Source organism: Aythya ferina, assembly GCF_964211825.1.
Source record: "Aythya ferina genome assembly, chromosome: 4".
Taxonomy (NCBI): Eukaryota; Metazoa; Chordata; class Aves; order Anseriformes; family Anatidae; genus Aythya; species Aythya ferina.
The window spans coordinates 24,730,238-24,753,254 of record NC_140300.1 but is presented as its reverse complement, the minus strand read 5'-3'; the positions used below and the strand labels follow the sequence as shown (position 1 = coordinate 24,753,254).

General features: G+C 44.4%; 1 protein-coding gene across 18 annotated transcripts in view; it reads left to right on the top strand.

The window, feature by feature from the left end:
- The window catches only part of APBB2 (amyloid beta precursor protein binding family B member 2), a 159,618-nt gene that overhangs the window by 70,803 nt on the left and 65,798 nt on the right, over positions 1–23,017 (top strand). For all 18 annotated transcript variants that reach the window (XM_084516510.1, XM_084516503.1, XM_084516506.1 and 15 more), the window contains one exon: positions 1,618–2,418. In XM_084516510.1, coding sequence (XP_084372636.1) covers positions 1,618–2,418 — 801 coding nt within the window. The remainder of the gene's footprint in view (positions 1–1,617; positions 2,419–23,017) is intronic.

Here is a 23,017-nt window from a genome sequence, read left to right as displayed (position 1 = left end):
AAGTGTGAACTTGTAAAACTTAGTTTAAATTCTGTTTTGAACAGGCTTTAGAAGTTATTCTAGGTGAGTGATTCAAAGAAGAAAGATGAAATTTGGTCTGCTTGGTTTTAAATGGAGTGGAGTGATGGTTGGGAGCACGTGGCTTTGCAAGCCCATGAAAGAGCAGGGAATATGAGTGACTGTGCCTTTGGTTATTAATGCTGTGAAGTGCTCCTTTTCACTGCGTATTTACATAGATATTTGTTTAAAACCCATATGTTTAACCTCTTGTAAATCTATACAGCAGTCCATTCCATCCGATATCAAACACACAAGGATGCAGCACAGCTCGGCTGGAAGTTTCTCTCATCAGCTAGCTCAGCTTAGAGCTTCTCATTCCAGGGGAAGCCCCAAGCGTGTTCCCTGGTGCAGTGTGAGCAGTCAGTGATAGCTGAGAATTGGTACCAACAGAAAGGGTGTTCTGTGCTGTGCCAGGTGGGAGCCATTTATCAATTGGCCTCTTCTGTGGTTGCCAGCTATCAAAGCACTGTGAGCACTGCAGCGTGCAGGTTGAGGTGCTCAGGGAGTGTTTGTGCAGATTAGTGGGAGCCGTGAACAGACAGCAGAGGAACATGTGATATTTCTTAAAAATCATTTCTTCAGAGTCTAAAAATGTATTCCCTCAAGAAACTGTATTTTTCAGAGTGAGCTGTACCCCAGCTAATTAAAATCAGAAACTTGTCCACAAAGAGAAGACTGGTTTTATTTAACTGTGACATGTAGTCTTAGGATGTATGTCACATCCTTAAGCTTGAAGTTTGTGAGCTGTAGAAATAGTGACCCATCTTCATCTCTGGAGTAGTCTCCTTTTAAGTGGATTGAACTAGAACAGGACATTATGGAGTGATTTTTGATAACCATCTCCCCCCCTCCCAGAAATCGAGTACAGTTTTGTGTAACACAGTGCTGTGTCTAGCAAAGCATCCAGGTTGCTTCCTCCTCTTTTTGTCTTCCCTGTCTCTCCTCTCTGCTTTCTGACCCTCATCCCTCCTTCCCACAAAAAGAGAATAAAGAAAATAAAGAAATGGCAGAGAAATTTCTGATGTTAAGAGGCAGGAGCAGGCTGGCCAGCCAGGCTGACAGTTAGCAGTCAGTGAGAAAGGAGCAACATCTGCCTGCAGTCTGTTCACAAATTTCTCAAATATGGCTTGTCACTAGGAAGCAGAATAACGGGGTCCTTACCCTCTTCCTCCTCTGAGGTGGTAGTGGTGCAGAACTAAAATAAAGCGACAACCTGGGCAGTGCTTGGACTCCGAGGTGTTTGCCATGGGCTCCTCTCCTGTCCCCTGCAGTCCCCTTGGGCCACAGAAACTCTGACAGAAAAAAACCTGCATCCATTATATAGGGTCAAGCTTTCTGCTCGTTTCTCAGCTTCACAGTCCTGATCTCTCCCTGTTTTTCTGCCTCTGTTTTTCCTTATTAAATAAGCTAAGTTGTCTATTCTCTTACCCGCTTAGGTTGTAGTCATTTTCCTACTGTAAAGCGAGTACGTAAAGTGCCGCATCCCTTCACCAGAAGCCCTGGCAAAATACTCCGTAACGAATGTGTTTCATGGCTGCTCTTTTTTTGCTCTTGCAGTCGATTCCGGTGTGGACGCGCTGGCGGTGTTTATGGCAAGCAGCAGCACGCCGGACGCCGTGAATCGCAATAACCCCGCCACCCCGCCGACCACCCTCCACCTGCGCTCCTCTCACAACGAGCTGCTGAACGCGGAGATCAGGCACGCCGAGGCCAGGAACAGCACCCCCCCCAAATGCAGGAAGAAATACGCCCTGACGAACATTCAGACGGCCATGGGCCTTTCCGACCCTGCAGCGCAGCCCCTTCTGGGGAGCAGCTCTGCCAACATAAAGCTGGTGAAGAACGGAGAAAACCAGCTGAGGAAGGCGGCGGAGCAGGGACAGCAGGATCCCAACAGAAACCTCACTACCACGGCAGGCATGAACGTAACTTCTGAGAAGTTTGAAGGTAAAGAGCCAGCCCCGCAGGATTCCTCCGGCTGTGAAATATTACCCATGCAGCCCAGGAGGACCAAGAGTTTCCTGAATTACTATGCAGACCTGGAGACGTCCACTAGAGAGCTAGAGCAGAGCTTTGTGGCGATGGAGGATAAATCTGCCCAAAGCAACAGCCAGGCTTCTACCATTATTGTCAATGGGGAGGCCCTGCCCCGGAAACAAAACAAGCAGTCAAGCCCAGAGGATGGCCAAACTGCCACGGTGTCTTCGAGCCCTGAGACTAAGAAAGACCACCCGAAAACGGGGGCCAAAACGGACTGTGCGCTCCACAGGATTCAAAACCTGGCTCCGAGCGACGAGGACTCCAGCTGGACCACACTGTCCCAGGACAGCGCTTCACCGAGCTCACCCGATGAGACAGGTAGGCCAGCAAAAGCTGCTTGTAGTTTTGGGAACATGTTGCTGAGTCTTGTCAGGTGGTGGCTGGAAGGAGTGGGGCGACTCAGCATTGCTTTTAGTGGGGAAGTGGTTGAAACACAAATTTGGGCCACCATACAGCTCCCCATCCATTAGGGAATGCTTGGCAGCCTCCTGTTTGGTCATAGTGGCTTGCCTTTCCCTTTAGGAAGGGCGCTGTCAGCTGCTGTATTCAGGGCCCTAAAAATCAAGAGACCTTAATTTTCGCAGTAATTGCAAACTGCCTCAACACCATCACTAATAGGTGAGCTCACCATTGCGAGTTTGTGATTGCTTCACTGCTTGGAGGGTAGTTGTTATGAGATGTACCTAACTGTCTGGAGGTGCCTGGTAATTAATAGGCATCATTGCCTTATATTTGCCTACAGATGGCAAGCCGAAACCGTTCTGAGTAAGAACTGTTGCTTTCGAGCAAGGATTTCCAGGCGCAGAGATCTTAGTTTTCTATTTCAACTCTGTGAGCATCCCCACTCCACTCCCAGTCACTTGATACACTTTTATATACTTTTCAAGACCCATTTAACTTGGGTCATTTAACTAATGTGTTTGATTTTTTTATGCAGCAGCTCCATGCAGTAATTCAGAAGCTGAAATCGTGGCGTGTCATTTTTTGAAAGCCTGGGCTCATTAATTATTTGAGCAGTAATGGTGACTTCTGCACGGGCTTTGTTGTGATTTACAACACGTCTGTATTATTTTTAAACAGCAGAGATCTCATTTATTCTGGTTCATGGACTTTGTAGATAGACTTGGATATAAAAAAAAAAAAGATACGACCGTCAAAATGAGGGCAGGCAGTGCGATTCTCAAGGTGATGTGTGGCTAAACAAATGTCGCATGGTGTTTGTATTTTAAGTGACTTCATTTATTACAGTGTAGAGTTGTTGTACTGTTTGGAGGTTGCAGTGATCCAAATTCACAGCTTCATTACACGTCTATAGCATTTGTGGCAGTCTCGGTTGTGTGTGATTACAACAAATAGTGAGTTTGATTTTTTCTTAGCGTGTTTTTTTCTACGCACAGCAAGAAGTCCCCACCCACTACGTGACACACACTGGATCCTCTGATCTTTTCTGACGCGTAACAAACCTTTTGCTGTTCAGAGAACGTTTGTGCAGTCATCTCTTCGTGTGCAAAATGAAATTTGTTTTCAGTTGACTGAGATTGCTGCCTGTGTGTCCTGAGCAATAATGTGAATTCAAGGTGTGTGGCAGCACTGATGGCATTTGCTGGAGAAAACATCAGTAGGAGGTTTTTAGATAACAATGCTGAGTGTGTCAGCTCTGCCTTTGTGCTTGCCGCAGGCTTGGGGGCAGAAATGTGGGTAGAAGATTTACATGCAGTGAAAACTAAATGAGAATAATTCCAAGTAACTTAATTAAATAAGGGTCACCTAGGATGAGCTGGTGTAAGTTTTGTCTCTCTTTCTGTTAATTAACGTGTTTAATTTTTTTCTTCCAAGCTGTGTATTGCCCCTGTGTCATGTCCAGGCTCTTTCAGCACTCAGCAAAGAGGATTTTCTGGGCTATGTTTAGGGGCTGGCAGCTTTGCTAATGCTTGATAGGACGGGTACCACCAGGGCTCCTCTCTGCCCCTGCACCTGGGCAGTGCACTGCATGTGGTCCTCCAACCCTTGTGCTCGTGCCTCAGCAATTAACGGCAGCGACCAAAGGGAGAAAGGCATCCAGGAGAAAAATCTGCAAAAGCAGACAGTTTTAGTTATGTGGCTTCTGGGAAGGGAAAAAAGATGCAGTTTCAAGAACAGTTAATCCATTAAATAGTGAGAGGAGATGCCTGGAGAATTATTAATGTCCAAGCCAGAGATACCGGGTACTTTGCAGTACGTGGATGAAAATTGCAATATGCTGCTTTCAGGTCTGTTGGATCGTTTTGGCATTCTCATCTCTCTCACACAACTTTCCTCTCTTGGTTAGCTGAATGTCTGGGGGTTTTCGTGGTTTATTTCCTCTTACTTGTTTTTGGAGGTATGGAATTCAACAACCCTGAAGAATTTACTCTCAAGTTTAACTGCGTGCGCTGGGTATGCATCACTGCTTAGAGTCCTCCTGAGCTGTCTTTCAGGCAGGAGGCTCGTCTTTGTGATCTCGTGAGAAGGTGTTTTCAGGAGACTGGCCTCTTTTTCTGAGTCAGGAGGCAAACATAACACCGCCCAAGTTCAGGAAGCAAAACAACTTCTGGTCAACGACTGGCTGGATATTAAACAGACATTAATGCGGTTAATTAGTAATACTGTTAAACAAATGTAATGGAGCCAATTAATGACAAGCACAGTATGGTACGCTGTTAGGGTTGTGCCTTGAGGATGCTCCTTTCTCTTCCAAAGAAGTTCTCTGTATCCACAGCTGGACAAGAAGAGCACTGACTTCAGCCGTCAGAGGTTTTTATGAGGTCTTACAGTTTTCTGACCGTCTTACTGAGATTCAGTGCTGCAGAAAAGAAAGTGTCCAGGCTGATTTGAGAAGCAGGAAAGAGCTGTGGACAGCAAACCAATACTTTGCTAGAGGTGCTTAGCAAGAGTCAAGCCCGAATGGGTTTCGTGCAGCCTTTCCCAGAGCTGATTCTCTCCCAGCACTGCAGGTGGCCCTCCCTGAGCAGGCGAGCTTTCCCCTGCTGCCCTCAGCCCCCACAGTGGGGGAAGAAATAATTTGTTTGCCCAAAACCCAAGAAAAATACTGGAATTTAATTTTGCTTCCTGTTTCATCATCGTTTGAAGCCTCCTGAAGATGGGGAAGGAGACTAAGAACCCCTGATCCATGAGGAGGAAGGCCCTTGGGGTCTGTACAGCTACAGCTTTATTTTATTTTTATTTTTTTTTGCGGCTGAGCAGGGACAGCAGCCTCCCCCCGCTGCCCAGCTTCTCAGCCCTTGGCTCACGCAGCATGCTGTTTCTCCCTGGATGAAAATATCAATCAAAGGGGAGTCAAAAGTGCAATTTTCCTCCTTTCGGGCAGCGCTGCTGCTGGATGTGAGTGCCGTACGCTGAACGCCTGCCTGCTGCTGCTCTCCCAGCAAATGCAGGATGGCAGCTTAATAGCTGGTTACAAACAAACAAGTTCAGCCCCGTGCAGAAATGACAGCAATGAGACTGGCCCTTGGGGATTGGGAGTTTGAATCTTGTAAATAGATCCTGCTATGCTGAAGTAATAGTGTGTCTGGCTGGAATAGCCCCCTAATACAATAAAAATTGCAGCAAATCATGAACTAGTCAGAAAGATTTATACCAATGGTCAGTCCTGCCCCTGATTTTAACCAGCGTCTTTGACAAAATTAAAATGAATGTCCTTTAAAAGCGCCCGTTTTCCTCTGCAGTACCTATCTGATACAGACAACAAGTATGTTATTTACTACAGAACATGTTTTCTCTGCTCCTGAGTGTGGAAAAAGATTTATGGTGGTAGGAATCCAGTCAATCACACTTGGGCTAAACCCAAGTCCTGTAAAGCCGGGGACAGAATATACTGTCACCTAACAGTTATAGGATTCCAAGTAAACACCCCATTTTCACTGACTTTCAGGAGGGCAATGTGGTTATTTGTACGACGTCCACAATAATGATCAGCTTTCAGGGCCTACTGGTGGGAGGCCATAAAATAAATGGAAGTTGGTAGAAAATTGAACTTGAGAGGTGCCTCTTGGGCACCCGCTGCGGCTGTCGGTTACCCGGAGCTGCCCAGGGGCAGCCAGGTCAGCCTTCCTGGGGTTCTTAAATCCTCAGCTTCTGTTCTCAGAGAAGTGCTCTGCCTTGAAACACGAAGTTTTCAAGGTGAAGAGGGGTGATCAGCACCCTTTTGCATTTGGACACTTCATAAAAATAGGTATATAAATTGAATTAACGTGCATAAATTCAGGAATCGGAGAACAGATGTTTTACACAGCAGCGATGAACATCCTCTCCCAAACTGTTACCAGCACCAGGGATTTGGGGCTATACAGGACACGTTGTGTAGTCACAGCTGTAGTTTCATCCTTGCTGTTTACCAGACAGATACAGAAGGGTTCTTTGTTTTGTCAGAGCCATTGATTTCCCTCCCCTGGGAGGCTTGATCCAGCTGCCTGCCTCCTGTCCCCGAGGTGCCTGGCAGTGTCCCAGGTGAGCACAGAGGCAGAAACGAGGGCTTGAGCTGTGGAGGATCGACTGCAGGCTAAGCAAGACACGCATCAGATAGCACTCACAGAGCGTATTAACCAGCTGGAGAGAGCCTGCAACATCTACCCTGCAGCGCAGAAAAGAAATTTGTTCCTTTCCTGGGCCTGGCTTTGCTTTAAACATCGCTCCCTGGTAACCTCTGCGACATGGTGCCTGTGGGGTCGGGGATGTTTGTGTCATATTCTTTGCAAACACAGCTCTCTGCAGCGTGACATCTCTGAGTGCTCTGGGGCCAGAGGACATCGAGCTGACAGTTGTCTTCTAGTGGCCGTGCATTGGCTACCAACACCGTGCCAGCTCAGTGCTTTGCCCAAAATAACGTCAAATACAGACCCATCCTAGCGCATCCTAGCTGACATTGCTTCATTAATTTTGATTTATTTTTTTTTTTCTGCCTGAACTTCTGACCACTCGATAGGAGTTTAAGAAGCTGTCTTATTTTGCCTGTGATGCATCACTTCTTGTACACTGCTGGTCTTTTTGTGGATGTCTTACTTGGTGGTGTAGCAAAGCACACAATTCCTGGTCTGGATGAAAGCAGAGCGCTGCTTTAAGTGCTGTGCTATGGTTGTGAGTTGTTTTAAAATCAGCATTTTCACTCAGTAAAATATATGGCTGTGGGGTAATTAATGCCTATGTAGCTGGAGGTTGTGGTGAGACGATGTAGGAAAGTGAATGTTGGCATTGTACTACCACCAGAATGGAAGCTAGAGCGTGGTTTGCAAGATCTTCAGATCCAAAAGTTTTCCCTGACTGTGTAAATTACATTGTTTTGTGGTGCCAAGGGACATTTGGATTTGCCTCTCAGGGCTCATTGTATAGAAGAGGCTTCTGAGCATCTGTAGGGAAAACTTGGGTTCCAGGAGTGATGGATGGGTAGCTTCATGTTTCTTACTTGACAAATGATTTCTGGAGGCTTTTCAAGCTTCTGTTGTTCCAGGGGTGTACAAGTCTCTCTCATCTGAGATTATGGAAAGGAGTTCAGTTTCAGTCAGACACGTTACCACGGAAAAGGGAAGTGAAAACAACCTCACAGAAGGAATTCAGAGGAGGTAATGGGAAAAAGTCAGGATCCTAATGGCCCTTTCAGAAGGATGTTAAGGAAGGAGGCTGTGCAGAAGAAAATCCACCACTAATAGCAGACTAACAGTCTTTCTTTTATAAAAAAAAAATAAAAATCAGTTCATAAAGCTGTAAAAGTAATAGCTTATTAAGACCAAAATTGATCCAGCAAACCTCTGCCTCAGCACTTCTGAATGGTGCATAAAACCCAGACCGAATTTCAGTCCGCCTGACTGATGCTTTTGAAATGGGTGCTGAAATCTGCAGGGGAGGGAAGGAAGACCCATAGCTACCTTTGGAAAGGCTCTTAACCTGCAGACCACTGTTCCTTAAGGCAAAATGAATATTTAAGAGTAGCTGACAGCAGAGAAGCGTGGGCTGGGTGTGTTGTGTGTGCTGCCCTGGCACGCTGGAGCAGGCCAGGTCCTGGTTTGCCACCTGAGGTGCTCCTGTGCCTCAGCTGCAGTAGGTGCGATAAAGGAATGGTGTTGGCACTCGGGTGGGGGCATCTGCTGATGCCTGTATGAACCTGGGCAAAAAGCATCTAAGCCCCCTTTATTCCTGGATTTCACAGAACCCAGCAGTCTGCCCCAGTTACTCCACTGAGGGATGTCAGGAAGAGCCGATGCTTTGGTCCTGTTGCTTTCCATGTGCTTCAAGCTGGGCCTACAGGAGTTACTTAAACTTGCGCTTTCTTACAGAAAAGTAAAGTTTCTTATAGAAGTCGTGAAAACTCACAGCAGGCAAAACCAGAGGAGCTTTGGATGAAAGTCTTTTTCAATCCTGAAGTACCTTTAAGAGAAAACGAAATCCTTGCTGAGGGTTGGGTTCAGGCTGTGGTAAAGGAGATGTAAGTGCAGTGAGGAGCACAGACCTAACCTGGGGGAGCTCCTGCCCTGCTGTATCCACACCTGGAGGCCTCTCTCTTCATCTCCCCAAGTTCATGGCTCATTCAGACCCCAATCTTTCAGTGCACCGGTTCCTTACATGCATACCTCTCACACCGTTCAGCTTTCAGTGACTGAAATTGAATTCAGGAGAGGATTTGTGTGGTGGGCTTTGGCATGCCTCACAGAACTGGCTCTGAACTCAGGCTTCGCTTGAGAGTGGGTGTTTGCTCTCTGCCCTAAGGGACGTGAAGCCTTTTTTAAGCAGTCCCATGAAAACATGTACATTTGCCATTAAAACTCAATTGCTTGATATTTCCTGGTGACAGGACGAGGGGGAATGGGCTTAAGTTGAGCCAGGGGAGTTTTAGGTTGGATGTTAGGAAGAACTTCTTTACTGAAAGGGTTGTGAGGCATTGGAACAGGCTGCCCAGGGAAGTGGTGGAGTCACCATCCCTGGAAGTCTTTAAGAGACGTTTAGATGTAGAGCTTAGGGATATGGTTTAGTGGGGACTGTTAGCGTTAGGTCAGAGGTTGGACTCGATGATCTTGAGGTCTCTTCCAACCTAGAAATTCTGTGATTCTGTGATATCAAGATGTGTGGAGCCCCTGGGTGCTCAGCATTAGGCCGTAAATGTCCAGTACCAGGATGCCACAGAGCCTGGGGTAATGACATTACGTGGGTTTCCTGTAGGGTCTGAGATTGGGATTTCTAAAGCCAGCAGAGTATGCCCTTCATTTTGCACAGTGAATCTATCCATGATACTCAGAGACGAGAAATCCTCAAGCTGAGGGGGAGAACAGCTCCAGATCCCATGGGTGTGTTTTTTCTGCCTGCTCTCTGTGTCTGGGGCATTTGAAGCTTAAATCTGTTTTTATACCGTATTATGATACAGGGGTTGTTTTTAACCACTACTTGTTATGTAGGCATTATATACGCACATCACTTGGTATTCTGGACTAATTTATAACTTAATATCAAGTAGTCAGTCTTAGAACTGTTCAAGAAACTGTCTTAAATTGTTGTTTTTTTTTTTTCCCTAAACAGTGTCATAATTTAACATTAATTCAACTAATTCTTCCAATTATTTTCTTTTTAATAGCTTTTCAATTCAGATTCTGCAGGGCTAAATTTAAAAATTAAGCCCTTCTTCCATTATTATCTCAGAGGTAGTTGCAATGAACTGACATGGGCACAGTAGCACTGTCATAATACTCAAATAACAGTTGTAAAACTGTAGGGTGCATTTCTTGTTTGTGCGTAAGCAAGCACCACAGGATAAAATACTCTAAATCCAAGGTTATAGCTTCTAAAAAGGGAAGGAAGTAGATCTTGGCTTTTCCATGAACCTGAGAAGTTCTTGATAAGGAAGAGAAGAGCCCTTCCTCCTCCCCATCTCAAAATGAAAGCCAATTTGAGAATGCATGTCTCAAATTGTCCAAATTAGCTTTTGAATTAGAATATATTCCCATTCAGGCCTTAATTTAATTTTTACTTTTACTCTGCAAGAAAGAGAAAGTCAGTTATCCTGGTCATTTTGGCTGACATGATTCTTGGCTTTGCTTAAATTATTGATTATAACAAGGGGAGGGACTTTGTGATGAGAACAGCGCTCCTGCTAATAGAAGCCTTTCACTAAATCAATTTCTACCATTGCTGCAATGCACCTCCGGGGAGTTAGAGGTTAGCAGCCTTAAGAAGAATTTTGTCCTCAAAGAGTGGATATTTGCCATATGTTTTTCTAAACCTTCTCATGTTTATACAGGCAGCTAAGGGGAAAAAAAAAAAAAAAAAGAGAGAGAGAGAAAAACACCACAAGTATATTTCCGGGGTTGATTTGCAGGGTGAGGGGCTGTTCTGGTCCAAAGTTGAGCTGATTAAATCTTGATGTGATTGATATCCAGGGGCTTGTGGGCTGAAAGTACTGTTTCAAAAGCTTGTCTCCTGAGCAGAGTCAGTCAGAAAATATATCAAATCAATGTCTTGCAAGCTGGAATCAATTCAGTAGAGAATACACTGTATGCACACACTGCTGCAATTCCTCTGTAGCAAGCTCTCTCAGTTTTTCTTGGCTTCCTAGAAAATGCAGTCATTTATATGGTCAACATGTGGTGTTTCCTCTGTTATATCTACCGTCAGTGGAATAGGGGTGGCTTGTCCTTTCTCCCACCCAAAGCACCATTCCTCGTTAGACTAATTAAGTAAGTGTCTGTTTAAGCATAGCAGTGTGTTTTCCCATATTTGAGCTGGAAACTGATTTGGAGGTACAACCCAGAAGGAGAATATGAAGCTGTTGGGACATGCACAGAGCAAACTTTAAGGATGCTGGTAGCAGATCAGTACGTGTTGAACTATATGGGAGCATCTGGTAACTGTAAGTAACGCTTTCTTTTTTATTCTACTTCTTCCAAGCTATGGTTTATAATGCCTCTTAGCTCTGGGTGTTGAATACAGTTAATTCATCTGTTAATAAAAATGGAGCAGTGGAAGATCAGCTGATATCTGACAAAGGCAGCGTGCATGGTGCAGAGTAAATACTGTAAAGGTGTCATTTCTGGATGCTTGGCTTGTCACTTAAAGGAGTGAATTGACAAGTGATGTTTTAGATTTGTGATCCATAGAGCGTGAAGGTTTTTACATAGGTTGGAAATCCAGTGTGAATTGGACTTTTCTCCTTCACGTGTCACAAATGCCTCCCCTGGGACTGCTTTATTTAATGCAGCCAAGAGAGGGGTGTGTGGGGGAAATCTGGCTAGAGCAGTACCTGCAGTTGTTCCCTGAAGGTTCAAGGTAAAGCAACTTTTGATATACTGAGTGAGCTTTTGGGGGTTACAAGGGTGAGATGGTTTATAGCCACTATTTGATAGGTATCTGTCAAAGAGTGTTGACTGACATCTTGGAAACTTTTTTTGTCTGTTTTTAGTGACCACCAGTTTTGCCAGTCCTAAATCAATCAGAGCTGGCTCAGAAAAATGATCTTTGGTCAGGAAGCTGGTCCACACAAAACCTTACTGTATACAGCTTTTTTTTTTTGTCTTCGTTTGTGGAATTGTAATTAAATAATGTAACTGTATTTGCTCCTTCCAAAACCAAGCAATAAGAAATAGTGATCTGTTTTGGCGTTTGTAAAAATCATTTCAAATTCAATTCTTTTTTTGTAGGTAAGCCAACATCACTTGTCACGCTATGTAGCCATAGCAGGTTTTCAGATAATATTTCTTGTTAAGCTTAAATTGCCTTGTTTTCTTTCGTGCCTAACCAAACCAGAATAATGAGGCTCCATTTTTTTTTTTTTGCCCCTGGAGCCTTTCAGTAGATTGACTAAGGAACTTTTTAGTCTCCTGGCTACACAAATTTCCTTTGGTTAATTGTGCTCAAATATAGCCAATGCTTTGCTAACAGAGACCTAACAAGAAGGAAGAATACATATGAAAAATAGAGATTTTAGGACTAAGCTTTTACTTGCACAGAGCAAGAATTTTATTTGACTTTTTTATTTCATGAAGTGTTGGTGACTTGGTGGTGCTTTTTTTTGAGGGGGGGAGTAGGGTGGATTTAGAGTTCCATGGTGTTTTGTTTTCTGAAATGGGTGTGTCAGGCTTTGTAAAATTGCATTCTGGATACATTAAGAAATAAGTCCCTTTAACAACGATCAAAATGAATGTGGGATCATTAATAGCAAGTGTCTTTTCTGTATTTCTCTTGATTCCATGTCATAGTGGAACTCTCATTTCATAACTGTACGCCAGACTTCTGTACATTAAATATACTAAGTGTATAACTTTATCGGAAGTTTCTCCACCCTGAGATTATCCAACTCTAAAATTGCTTCACAGGGAAAGCGCAGTTTCTTAAGAAGGCTTCTCAGGGAGCAGAGTGCCATGGAAGTTGCCCCATTCTCTGTTCCTTTCAGTGACTTCTGTCCACGTCCACTTTCTGTGGTTCTAGTTTCAAGGAGCTGATCCAGAAATCAGGGGTGCACAGTTCAGCGCGCTTAATGCTTCCCAGAGGAAAATTGCCTGGCTGTTCCGGAGCTTCTAACTTGGGAGTGACTCTTCTTAGTCTGTGACAAGCTTCAGCTATAGCAATCCCAAATAAATGCGTGGGCTGTGCCTCAGAAAGAATGGTGGTTTCCCAAGAGTGGTGCTGACGGGAGGGTTGTTTCTGAAGTGTCTCTGCCAGGAATACGAGGAGATGCTATCTACATGCTTGACCAACCACTACTTCCAAATTTTGGTAACTTCACTATAATAAGTACTTGATGGTATTTTAAAAAAGGAGGAAAAAGAAAATCTACCACTGATCTAAAAGTTTTTATTAACTGTACAATTATTTTACATCCTCTCTTTAATTATAAAAGAATGCTTATTGGTATCTTGCATTTATAAAGGCTGTTTGTTAGTACAGATGAATAAGAATGGTTGTTTCAATTTACACCAAGAAACCAGTTAAAAATAACATGAAAGCAGAGCTTTAACTTTTCTCTTAAAATAAATACACCCAGACCCCAAGCAGTAGTCTAAAAAGTATTTGTCTTCAAAAACAAGAATTGAATGTAGGTCATTGTTTATCTTTTAGATTAAGATTTTATTCTAATTAATTCTAATTTTATTCTAATTAGATTAAGATTTTATTCTAATTTCATTTTTTCATTTTTTTGGTAAACGTGGAAGTTTCTATGGTTTTTAGTGAAACTTGTCCTTTGTTGTGGGCTATCTTCAGATTTTCTCTTAATTCCAGAAGTTGGGGACTTAAATACCAAACATCACAAAACGCAATATAAAATTATAAAAATAAATAAAGTCTGTCAAAGCATTGAAAATAAGCATACATTCATGAGTGGAGTATTTCTTTTCTGTTTATTGTTATTTATTGTTTTAAAAGTAAAGTTTCTGAAAGCCTTGCAGCTTCAGTTCTGCACTGATGAACAAATCTGGAACTTCACTTGGTAACAGACTAAAGCGTGTCAGTGGGACATGCTTTTGTATTTTGTGACTTGCTGGTGGGCAAGGTGGTGGTCCATGTCTGGAAGACAGAAAACTCTCTTCTTCTATTAAAGCTGTTGCAAATGGGTCAGTTTAAAGGCCACCACATCTGGTTCTTTTGACTTCAGTTATTTTTCTTTTGGTTTATCGCTTTACAGATCCTGTGCTAGTGCTGCGTGTTGTGCTGCCCAAGGTATTTTATCTAGGCTAACTGTTTGCAGAAGGTGACAGGATTCACTGGGAAATGACTCGGTGCAGGAACAGTGAATTCCTAGCTAGCATCTCACATGTATGTTGCTGTCATCTCTCCCTTCTATCTCTTAATTCTCGTGGAATACAAATAATGTGAGACACAAGCCTATAAACATTTACTGACAGAGCTCTCTTGAACAATAATAATGGTGTTATGCAGAAGCTTGTAGTTTAAGCATCTAATGACATTAATTGCAGTCAGGTAAAGGAAAATAGTTGAGGTTAAGCTCCCCCTCTCCACCAAACACCTAAATATGTCTCTCAAGAGCAATGGGCTCTACGCTAATCACTAGATCAGAGCTACTCACAGTGCCTGTACTTCATGGCGCTTCTGATACATTCCTCTTTCCATATTCATCAAGGTATTGAAACCAGGTAAATGTATTTGCTTGTGAAGACATTCCCATGCATTAAATGGCTCTGTACAATTTAATGTAGTAACGTTGTCCTTTTAAATATGTGCTAATAGAAAATTGAAGGTGAAAAATGTGTAGGGATAATGATATTCAGTCCCGTAACTCCTGTGCTGCTGCTGTCATATCAAGTCATTGTGTACCTTTATGAGAACAATTTTTTGGTGCATTTTCCTTCTGGGAATGTATTACCCCTCAGAGGAAGCTTGGGTATGATAAAGCAGTTTGAAGAATCTCGTATCAGATGTGGCTTTTTAATCTGACACGGTGTAATTGTTGTGGTTACTGCTATCAAAATCTTTCAGTCCTGTTGTTAAATCCACTGTTTCCAATGCAAACCCTGTGCTGACTCGAAGCTCGAGTTTGCTTATGAAGGTTACAGGGGCTACGGGTCAGGTCTGTACCTCAGTGGGTACATCAGCTTGTAGGAATAGCCGTATCCAGCAGACCTTAGACTCAGTTCTTCATGGATTGCTTCTTATAGGGGTCAGTAGCACAAATTTATGAGGAAAAAAAAGACTAAAAACAAGAAAAAACAGGGCTAACTACAGCAGTCCTCCCCCTGTTATATCCTTTCCACTTTTAGCAGTCGGTGGATTTAGGGCTTTCAGACTTGGTATGCCATTCACATTATCTTCTTTAATTGTTCTTGATAGACCTTTCTAACATAAATTTATTTAATCATTTTTGATCTCATTTGTATTTCTGGCATACACAACATCCTGTGACCAGGAGTCCCGCAATTTAATTACGTGGTGCATGAAGAAGTACTTCCCTCTCTTATAAAATTGCTCTCTGGTAATTTCGTTAGGTGCCCCCTGCTTTACTGCTGTAGGAAGCAGTAAATAACAGCGACTGTTCATTTCCTTTCCATCCTTGCCTTCTTCACACCATTCGTGGCTTTACAGATTCCTGTGACATCCTGCCCTCCTCCCACCGTCCCTCCAGGCTCCTACCACGCTCCATGGCTCTGCCTGCAGAAGCAGTTTTATATTTCTCTCTCTTTATGGCTTTTCCCATTCTGCTGTGCCCATTTTTATAATGGGCTGTGTGGACATGTGTGCACTAGTCCCGTGATAGTGCCTCTCCACATTAAAAGCGCAGGCATAAGGGTTTTGTCTTGCTCTTCCTTCCTAACGTAGAGTCACGCTGCTCTTTTCGGAGAGCTTGTCAGTGACCTTGGTCCTTCCAAGTGGCAGAAGGTAACTGACTGCCTGTCACTGCATGTGAGCAGTTTAAGTAGCAGAACAGAACGGTAACAGTAAAGGAACTTTGAGAAATTAATAAAAACCAGGACCTGGAAATCCATCTGGTCGGGAAACTGAAGGCTGCGCATTGGAAAAGCTGCTCTTGAAGCCATGCGTGTCCTAGTCCTGGAGGGCCTTTTGGCAGTCTTTTGTTTTTCTATATCAACCAGGTAAATACAAATCCAGAAGGGGAAAACTTCTCATTGTACGCAACCACGGCTTTCCCTAGAGCCACTGCAGCCCTTTGGCACATCCACAAATTACAGCATTTCCACCAAAGATCAGGTGATGTTCTCAGCTGGGGAAGGACCACACTATTCCTCATACATATCTTGATCTTTCATGGTTTGTGACAACTTGGGGTGACAGCTGTGTTTTTTTCCATAGTGCTAATAGGTCTCAATGGCTTGTGGTATGTCATATGCTGGAGATATTTTGTGTATTGTTTTTACTGGATCTTGGCATTTTCACATTCTTGCAAGACAGGGGATTCTAGCTCAGGGTTCATAATAAAGAAGACTTTTGATGGTTGTTATGATCTGGGTATATGCATCTTTAAGGAGTTTGTCCTCAGTTTTTCAAAGTGAGTTTTGATGATAAACCTTGCGTCGAACAAGAAAACAGGAGGTGCAAATTGCAAGTGAAATTCTGTTGTGATTCTGCAGAATTCACCCTTTTTTTTTCCCATCTCAAATGCTTGTCCAGCATAAGACTCCAGCTGATGTGCTAGTTTTGTTCCTGGCTTCCATTTCTTGTTAGACTTGCCAGGACGGTCTGTGACACAAGTTATTTTTCTGAATTTTCTTCTAATTCTTGGTGGTGGTTATCTCACTGATACTAGTTCTCTCTCCTTAAATCTGGATTTCTGAATCTAGCTTCAATTATGTCCATAAATCCATCCCTATGAAAAATAAATACAAAATTATAGCGCTGGGGTGACATGAAATAGATACAAGAATGCAAATAATGAATTTGTTTGTGCTGGGTGGATGCTTTCAGAGATGATTTATCTCTGAGTTTGCTTAATGCCTAAAGATACCTGGATGCTATGAATAAAGTTTTAATAGAAAGCTTATAATGATGTAGAGAGGGGAAATACTTAAACCTCCGGGCTGTGGTAGCCCCGTTTGCTCTACCAGCGGGCTTCCCTCTGGCCTGGAGGAGGCTGCGGCCCATGGAGAGCCCCCGCAGGAGCAGGCCCCGGGCCGGAGCTGCAGCCCGTGGAGAGGAGCCCACGCAGGAGCAGGGGGTCTGGGGGGAGCTGTCACCCATGGGGGACCCGTGCTGGAGCAGTTTGCTCCTGGGGGATGGACCCCGTAGGACAGAGCCGTGTGGGAGCAGTGCTTGAAGAGCTGCTGCCTGTGGGCAGTCCCCACAGGCTCAGTTGGGGAAGGACAGCATCCCGTGGGAGGGACCCCATGGGGAGCAGGGCAGAGAGTGACCATGAAGGAGCAGAGATAATTGTTGAGTGGTCTCCCTGTCCTTATCTCAACCCTTGAGCCCTTTCCATGGTATTTTTTCTCCCTTTCACATTGAGGAGAGGTAGTGAGAGAGCAGTTGTGGTGGAGCACAGCTGCCCAGCTGGGCATACAAAGCCCTGGGCATGGCTCTGGGCAAGCTATTTCATGTATCTCAGACCTCTCCTCCTACCTCTGCTCACTGTGTTTAAAGTGGAGCTCACTCTCTGCTGCTATGAAGATAAATTCATTCATACAATGCTTTGTGGTGCCCCAGAACAACCACCGTGCTTTGCCACGCACCCACGTTGACTGAGCTATGTGCAGACCTTGTGCCAGAGGAAGGAAACGGCTCTTCTTGCAGGTTTTACTTTTTTCTTCAAGAGAAACATTTAATTTCAGAGAGTAACACGCTTGTAATTCAATTTTATGTTCTGTTTTCATTGAATCATTAAATTCAGAAAAAGAGGGTTTTCGAAGGCATTTGCACAGGGCTATGAATGAAGCCGTCAAAGGAAGGTGGTTTTAGCCAAGCTGAACTGTGTCTGCACCAGTGGCCAACTTCACTGGCTCTTAATTAGCCAATGATAGGCACAAAACCCACTAATGAGAGCTTCTTTAAAATTTCAGGCTGTCAGTGTGTTTATTCAATACGTTCTCCAGAGAAGTGCAGTCCTGCCTTTGGCTCTGCACCTTGTTCCCCCCTGAATTCGGCAGGCTTCCTCGTATTTTACATTAAGAAAATGATCGGTTGCCTGGCACCTCACTTCTTAGGCCATTTTTTATTCTCTGCAGTTCGTATTCTAATGGGAAAAAAGTGCTGACTGTGGCGGATCCCTTCTTCCATGCTCTTACTGTCATTCAGATTGAAGATGTGTGCTAATGCCACCAGATTTAAACTCGAGGCTCCTTGCCTTCCTCAGATGGAATAAATCTGTAAAATTGTGGCGTCTGAGCCTGCCGCCCTGCCTGCAGCACGCACAGTCCCTCTGCACAGCGCCTGCTTCCCCTCTCGCAGTCAGAAAGGCATCGGTGTAAAACTGCTCTTTGTGTCAGCACTTACAGCCTGAATTTAGCCCGGATTATATTTGTTCGTTGCCCAAAATTAAATCGTTAATGGTTTCTTCTCTGAACAGCTGCACGCTAACATATGGATTCACATTGATCAGACAGTCAGGCTCTGTATTTTAGCAGAGAAGCACATAAATTCAGAGGTGCCACCACGCTGATGTTTCCCTGCTTTTTCTGCCAAAGAGTTGGCTGCCGTTGCTGAGACAGATGAATTTTCTGGGGGTGGGAGAGGCTGGGCGCTGTGTGCATGAATTGCTCTCCCTGTGCTGGGGTGTGCTGGGCAGGGCGCCTGCTGGGGCGGCAGGGCCTGTGGGGACCCTGCTGCCTGAGGACTGCAGTCCCTTCTCTCACATGGCTGTTGGGTTTTTTGCCTTTAGATCAAGCAAATCCCCCTTCTTAAACAATGCAAAGCGGTTAAGTAAGATATAAACCCAAAACACTGGAGCACATGCAGCAATCTTGTGGGGAAAGGTACAGGAAGGAGAGAGATGGTGCCAAAAATCAGAAAAGCAGATGCAAACTGCTGCTGCCGGATTGTTGTAGCCCTGCAAGCTAAGTCACGAAACCACACTTACTGGTTTGCTACTGAGGAAGAAGGTATTGGTCTGGATGAATTTAGTTGCTTTTTATCTCTCGAGGCACAGCACAATGCACGCTCACCATGGGTTTGGAGCAAGCTAGAGGTAGGCTCTGCTGTGTGCTGACCTATTGTTATTTTTTCAAGCAAAAGCTTTTGCCACCTAGTGGAAAAAAACTAGCACTTCAGCTAAGCAAGAAACCCCCTCACCCTGGTCAAATACAAAGTGTGTTTACATGCATGGGTCACTCGCTAGAACAGGAGCAGATTATTCTGATTTCACTTGGAATTTAGAAGCAGAAATCTTCTGAGGTGATGGTGTTTGTTCACGTGTTATTTAGGGCTGTGTCTCATTTAAGATGGTGAACAAAGGGTGTTTGTTTGTGTGCTGCTCTCTCAGGATGAACACAGTTTAACAAGTGAAGGAAAGCAATGAATCAAGTGATGCAGAAGTTTTTGCAACCCACTACGGCACCTACAAGCAATGATTCATCAGCGTTTGCTGAGGTGCTCCATCCTCATGCCACTTGATTCCCAGTGCTCTTGCTGTGCCACCATCACTCTGTCCTCCTCCTCCTCCTTCCTGCAGGTGGGGTGAGCCTTCCCAGATCATGGCTTGCTTCTTCCTGGACCACAGATTCTGTCACAACAGCCCTGCAGGGCACCCCCAAGTCTCATTTCTTACCTTTGCCAGACTTTGTGTGTTTTGTGGCTGGCTATTTCTTGTTAACAAATGGGTTAGTCCTCCCATTCTTACCTATTTTGGTCTGTTTTCCTGGAGGGAGCACGTGGACGTTTCCTTGCGGTGTCTCTGAGGCACTTTTCCCTGCTCCTGCTGTTAGTAACAACTCCTGCAAGCACAAGCAGAGGGGCTGGTTTCTCAGCTTCACCTCTGGTCCTCAGGCTGTGTTCCCTCTCTGCAGAGACCTCACAGAGCCCCCGAAATCTCCCTTTTACTCAGGACAGGCGGTACTGTTCTGGATACTCATCCAGAGCCACCATCAACAGGTATCTCAAGGACCCCAAAGCTTTTTTCCCCCTGATCCTTCCATGATCCTGCAGGCTGAGCACGCACATCCTCTGATGCTGTAGGTTGGGGCTTTCTTGCCCCGTGGTTTCATGGGCTCCTGTTAAACAGGAAAACTGTTTCTGAGCAATAATTCCCCAAGCCTATCTCCATCCCTCTTGGGAAAGTGTAGCTTTTTCTCTCCTCAAGTCACTTGCCCTTGGTTTTCTTCTGTTATTGTGCTGCTGCTTTGGTTCCTATGTCAACAGTTTGGGTTTTGGTGGTTGAAAGGGAGAAGGTGCCAGGCAGGACCTGCAAACAAGTGGGTTTAATGCTTTTTTTCTTCCCTCTGAATGTTGACTAATCTGCTTTCCTCTCTCTTCCCTCAGATTAGTCATCTCTGCTTGAACGCCTTGTGTGCCTGTAGTAGCTCATTATTTACATAGCAGGACAAAGATCACATTGTCTTTTAAAAAACCTATTAAGAGAGAACAGCACAAGCACTTCATCCCAAGCTTCTGTAGGATTTGCAAGTCATCAGGCTTTTCCGGTAATGCCTTATATCACAGGTGGCCAAAATGGCAGCTCCTTTTGGCACGGGTGGTGCCGGGTAGGGCTATGCCCGTCCACACCACGCTGCAGCACTGTTTCCCGGACCCATTTGGAGATCTCCCTCCTCCGAGCTCCCAAAACGAAATGCAGGCAGCTGGCTCAGCAGCCCCGTGAGGAGGAGGAGGAGGAGGATGGGGTTGTCATGCCAACCAGCTGCCTGCTGTTCTGTGAGGAAAGGTGACACCGAATGGCCGGCTTCTGCCTGTTTGTCACTCCTCCTCGAGCAGCGCTCCCCACATTAGGCAGGCTTGCTTGATTTATAATCACCCATCCCGGTGACTTGTGGCTCTGCTGCCTTTATTTCTGAGATGCTTGGAGAGGCTACCTGCTGCCCATCGCTGCTCTGAATTACGAGGAGGGGCGGTACCATCAGCAGTGCTGTAAGGCATGAGGAGTGAGGAGAAAATTTGTCTTCTGGGTGTGTTTGGTTGGCACACCCCGGCAGCTGGACCTCGTGCACTGAGCCCGCTGCTGGAAATGAATGGGATAAAAACATTCGGGGTCAGTGCTCTTTGTGTCGCGCTGTTTAATGGAGGGTGCTTGTTTATTTTTGCCTGCACTCATTAATTTGTCTTCCTGTCCCTTCTCATGCCTTTCTTGATCTTCAGTGTGAGTATGAGGTAGGCAGAGGGGGGAATACATTCCCTTTAGGGTCAAATGCCAAATCTGTTGAAATCAGTGGGATCTTCTCAAGAAAAATCAGTTTGTGATTTTTGTTTGTTGGTGTTTTTTTTTGTTTGTTTGTTTGTTTTTTTGTTTAGGCCCAGGAGATAGAAGGAAAACATTTTTTATTTCAAGATCCTAAGGGCTCTGAAGAGGAAGAAATGCTTTCCCCCACCCTACCCCCCTCATTTTTAATAAATCCTTTCTATCCGTTCTATCATTTTTAATAAAACCTTTCTTTCCCCCTTCCCATCTTCTCCTTGTGTGCCCAGAAGAACAATATCTACAACAAATACATCACATTATGAGCCTGCTCTTTCCTTATGCTTTCACGCCAGCAATGAAGGAAGCCATCAGGTTTTATGTAGTGGTTTCCCACTGCTGCCTGAAACCTGGGACAGCATGCTGTTGGATCCTGTCACCAGCCCATTGTTTGCAATTTTTCTCATTAGGAACTTTACTGCAGATCCTGTACTTTAAAATGAGCTTTAATAGTTTAAATTCCTTCATGTACAATGTATTTGCTGGGATGTGAGCAATGGAAGGGCCAGAGACTGAAAAAATGGATTTGTGGATTTACTGATGGCCGGATTACTTTTCTCGATTTGGAGGAATCTGAGCATGTCCCTCTTTGGACCATTGTGCTTCCAGCCTGGACACCGAATGTTCCCTTTCTTTTCAATTAACTTCTCAATGTGGAAATATGCTTTTGAGAGAATCAAAGTCTAGATCAAGTCCTGCAGTTGGATGGTATCCCTTTTGTTTGGAGGATTATTTTAGGAAGAGCAGACACAAAACAAGAATTGAGAGAGCTAAACCAAGCGTACCTACTTTCTGAAAGGAGAAAAGTGAGATCTCTCATCTTTATCTTCGCACAGTATGGGTATTTTATTTCCTAACCTATTTAGATAATGAGGATCAAGTGCTTGCAGGTATTGTTGGGTCTTGCTGGCAAGTGGTCTCACTTGGTCATTCAGCTGCCACACAGTGAAAGGACTGACAGAAAATCAGGCCCTTCCCGTGATTCCAGCGGAGCTGCATTTGCATCAGCTGGAGACTGCATTTACATCGTCAGCTGCTTCCAAGTACAAGCAATGATGGCCATGGAAGCAAATCCCTTAAAAGAATTTAGTCACTGACTTTTGTCTCCATCCACTGCGCCGTGTTTGTCATCACCACCAGGTTCTCACTGAAGTAGAGATAACACCAAGCTGCTGCTTTTATCAGTCTATGATTAGTTTATCTAAAGGAAAGCAGAAAAGGTGCTTCTGATCTATTTTAAATTATTTTTTGTATTCGTGTACAGTACCCATGCTGGTGCATTTTTCCTTGAGGTATCAATTATCAGCTTTTCTTTGTATCACAAAATGCAATCTTTTTCTTCCAGGCCTAAGCAACCTGTAAATACACCAGGCATCTTCCTCTACCTTATCTCTGCAAAGGGAAGGAGCTAGATTGTTTTTTTTCCAGCCAAGAGTGTTGAGATTTGCTACTGAAATGAGGTGGGATTTCTAGCCTTTGTCAAGAAGAGATACAGGTTTATTTAATTTAGCACAAACACAATGCCATACAGCCTGATTTTCTATACTGGACTGGTGATAAATCAACTGACAACAGCGGTGGGTGGGGTGTTTGGCTTGTTTTATGCTGATAAATACCGATTTTACAAGGGACAGCTGAGATACTGGATTATGGGGTAGCAGAATTTGGTCTATAGGAAATCAAGTGTATAGCTAATGTTCCCCTCGATATATATATATATAAAATGAAAACTTCAATGCAACTTACTCTTTAATTAACAAATACTGTGTTGCACCTTTGCATTCCTGCTCTTCTGGAAATTTCCTGCAGAGCTCTGGCCAATTTCTTCCAGTCTGTGTTTTTTCTGAGTGACTGGCCTGGGTCTCCCCTGGCAGTGGTTTCTAGCTCTGCCTGCAGAAGAAGGTCTGAACTAGTTACAAGCTGCTCCCACTGCATGGCACTTGGCCTCTCTAATCGTGAAACATCCACAAATGACACACTGACAGCAAACAGTCCGGAGCAGCAGCTGGAAGGCTGCTGTGTTTAGGTTCAGGGCGCACTGTTTGCAGCTGTCGTGGTGCCACCGATAAGGCCTGCACTCGGTGAGCACTGCCCTGGAGT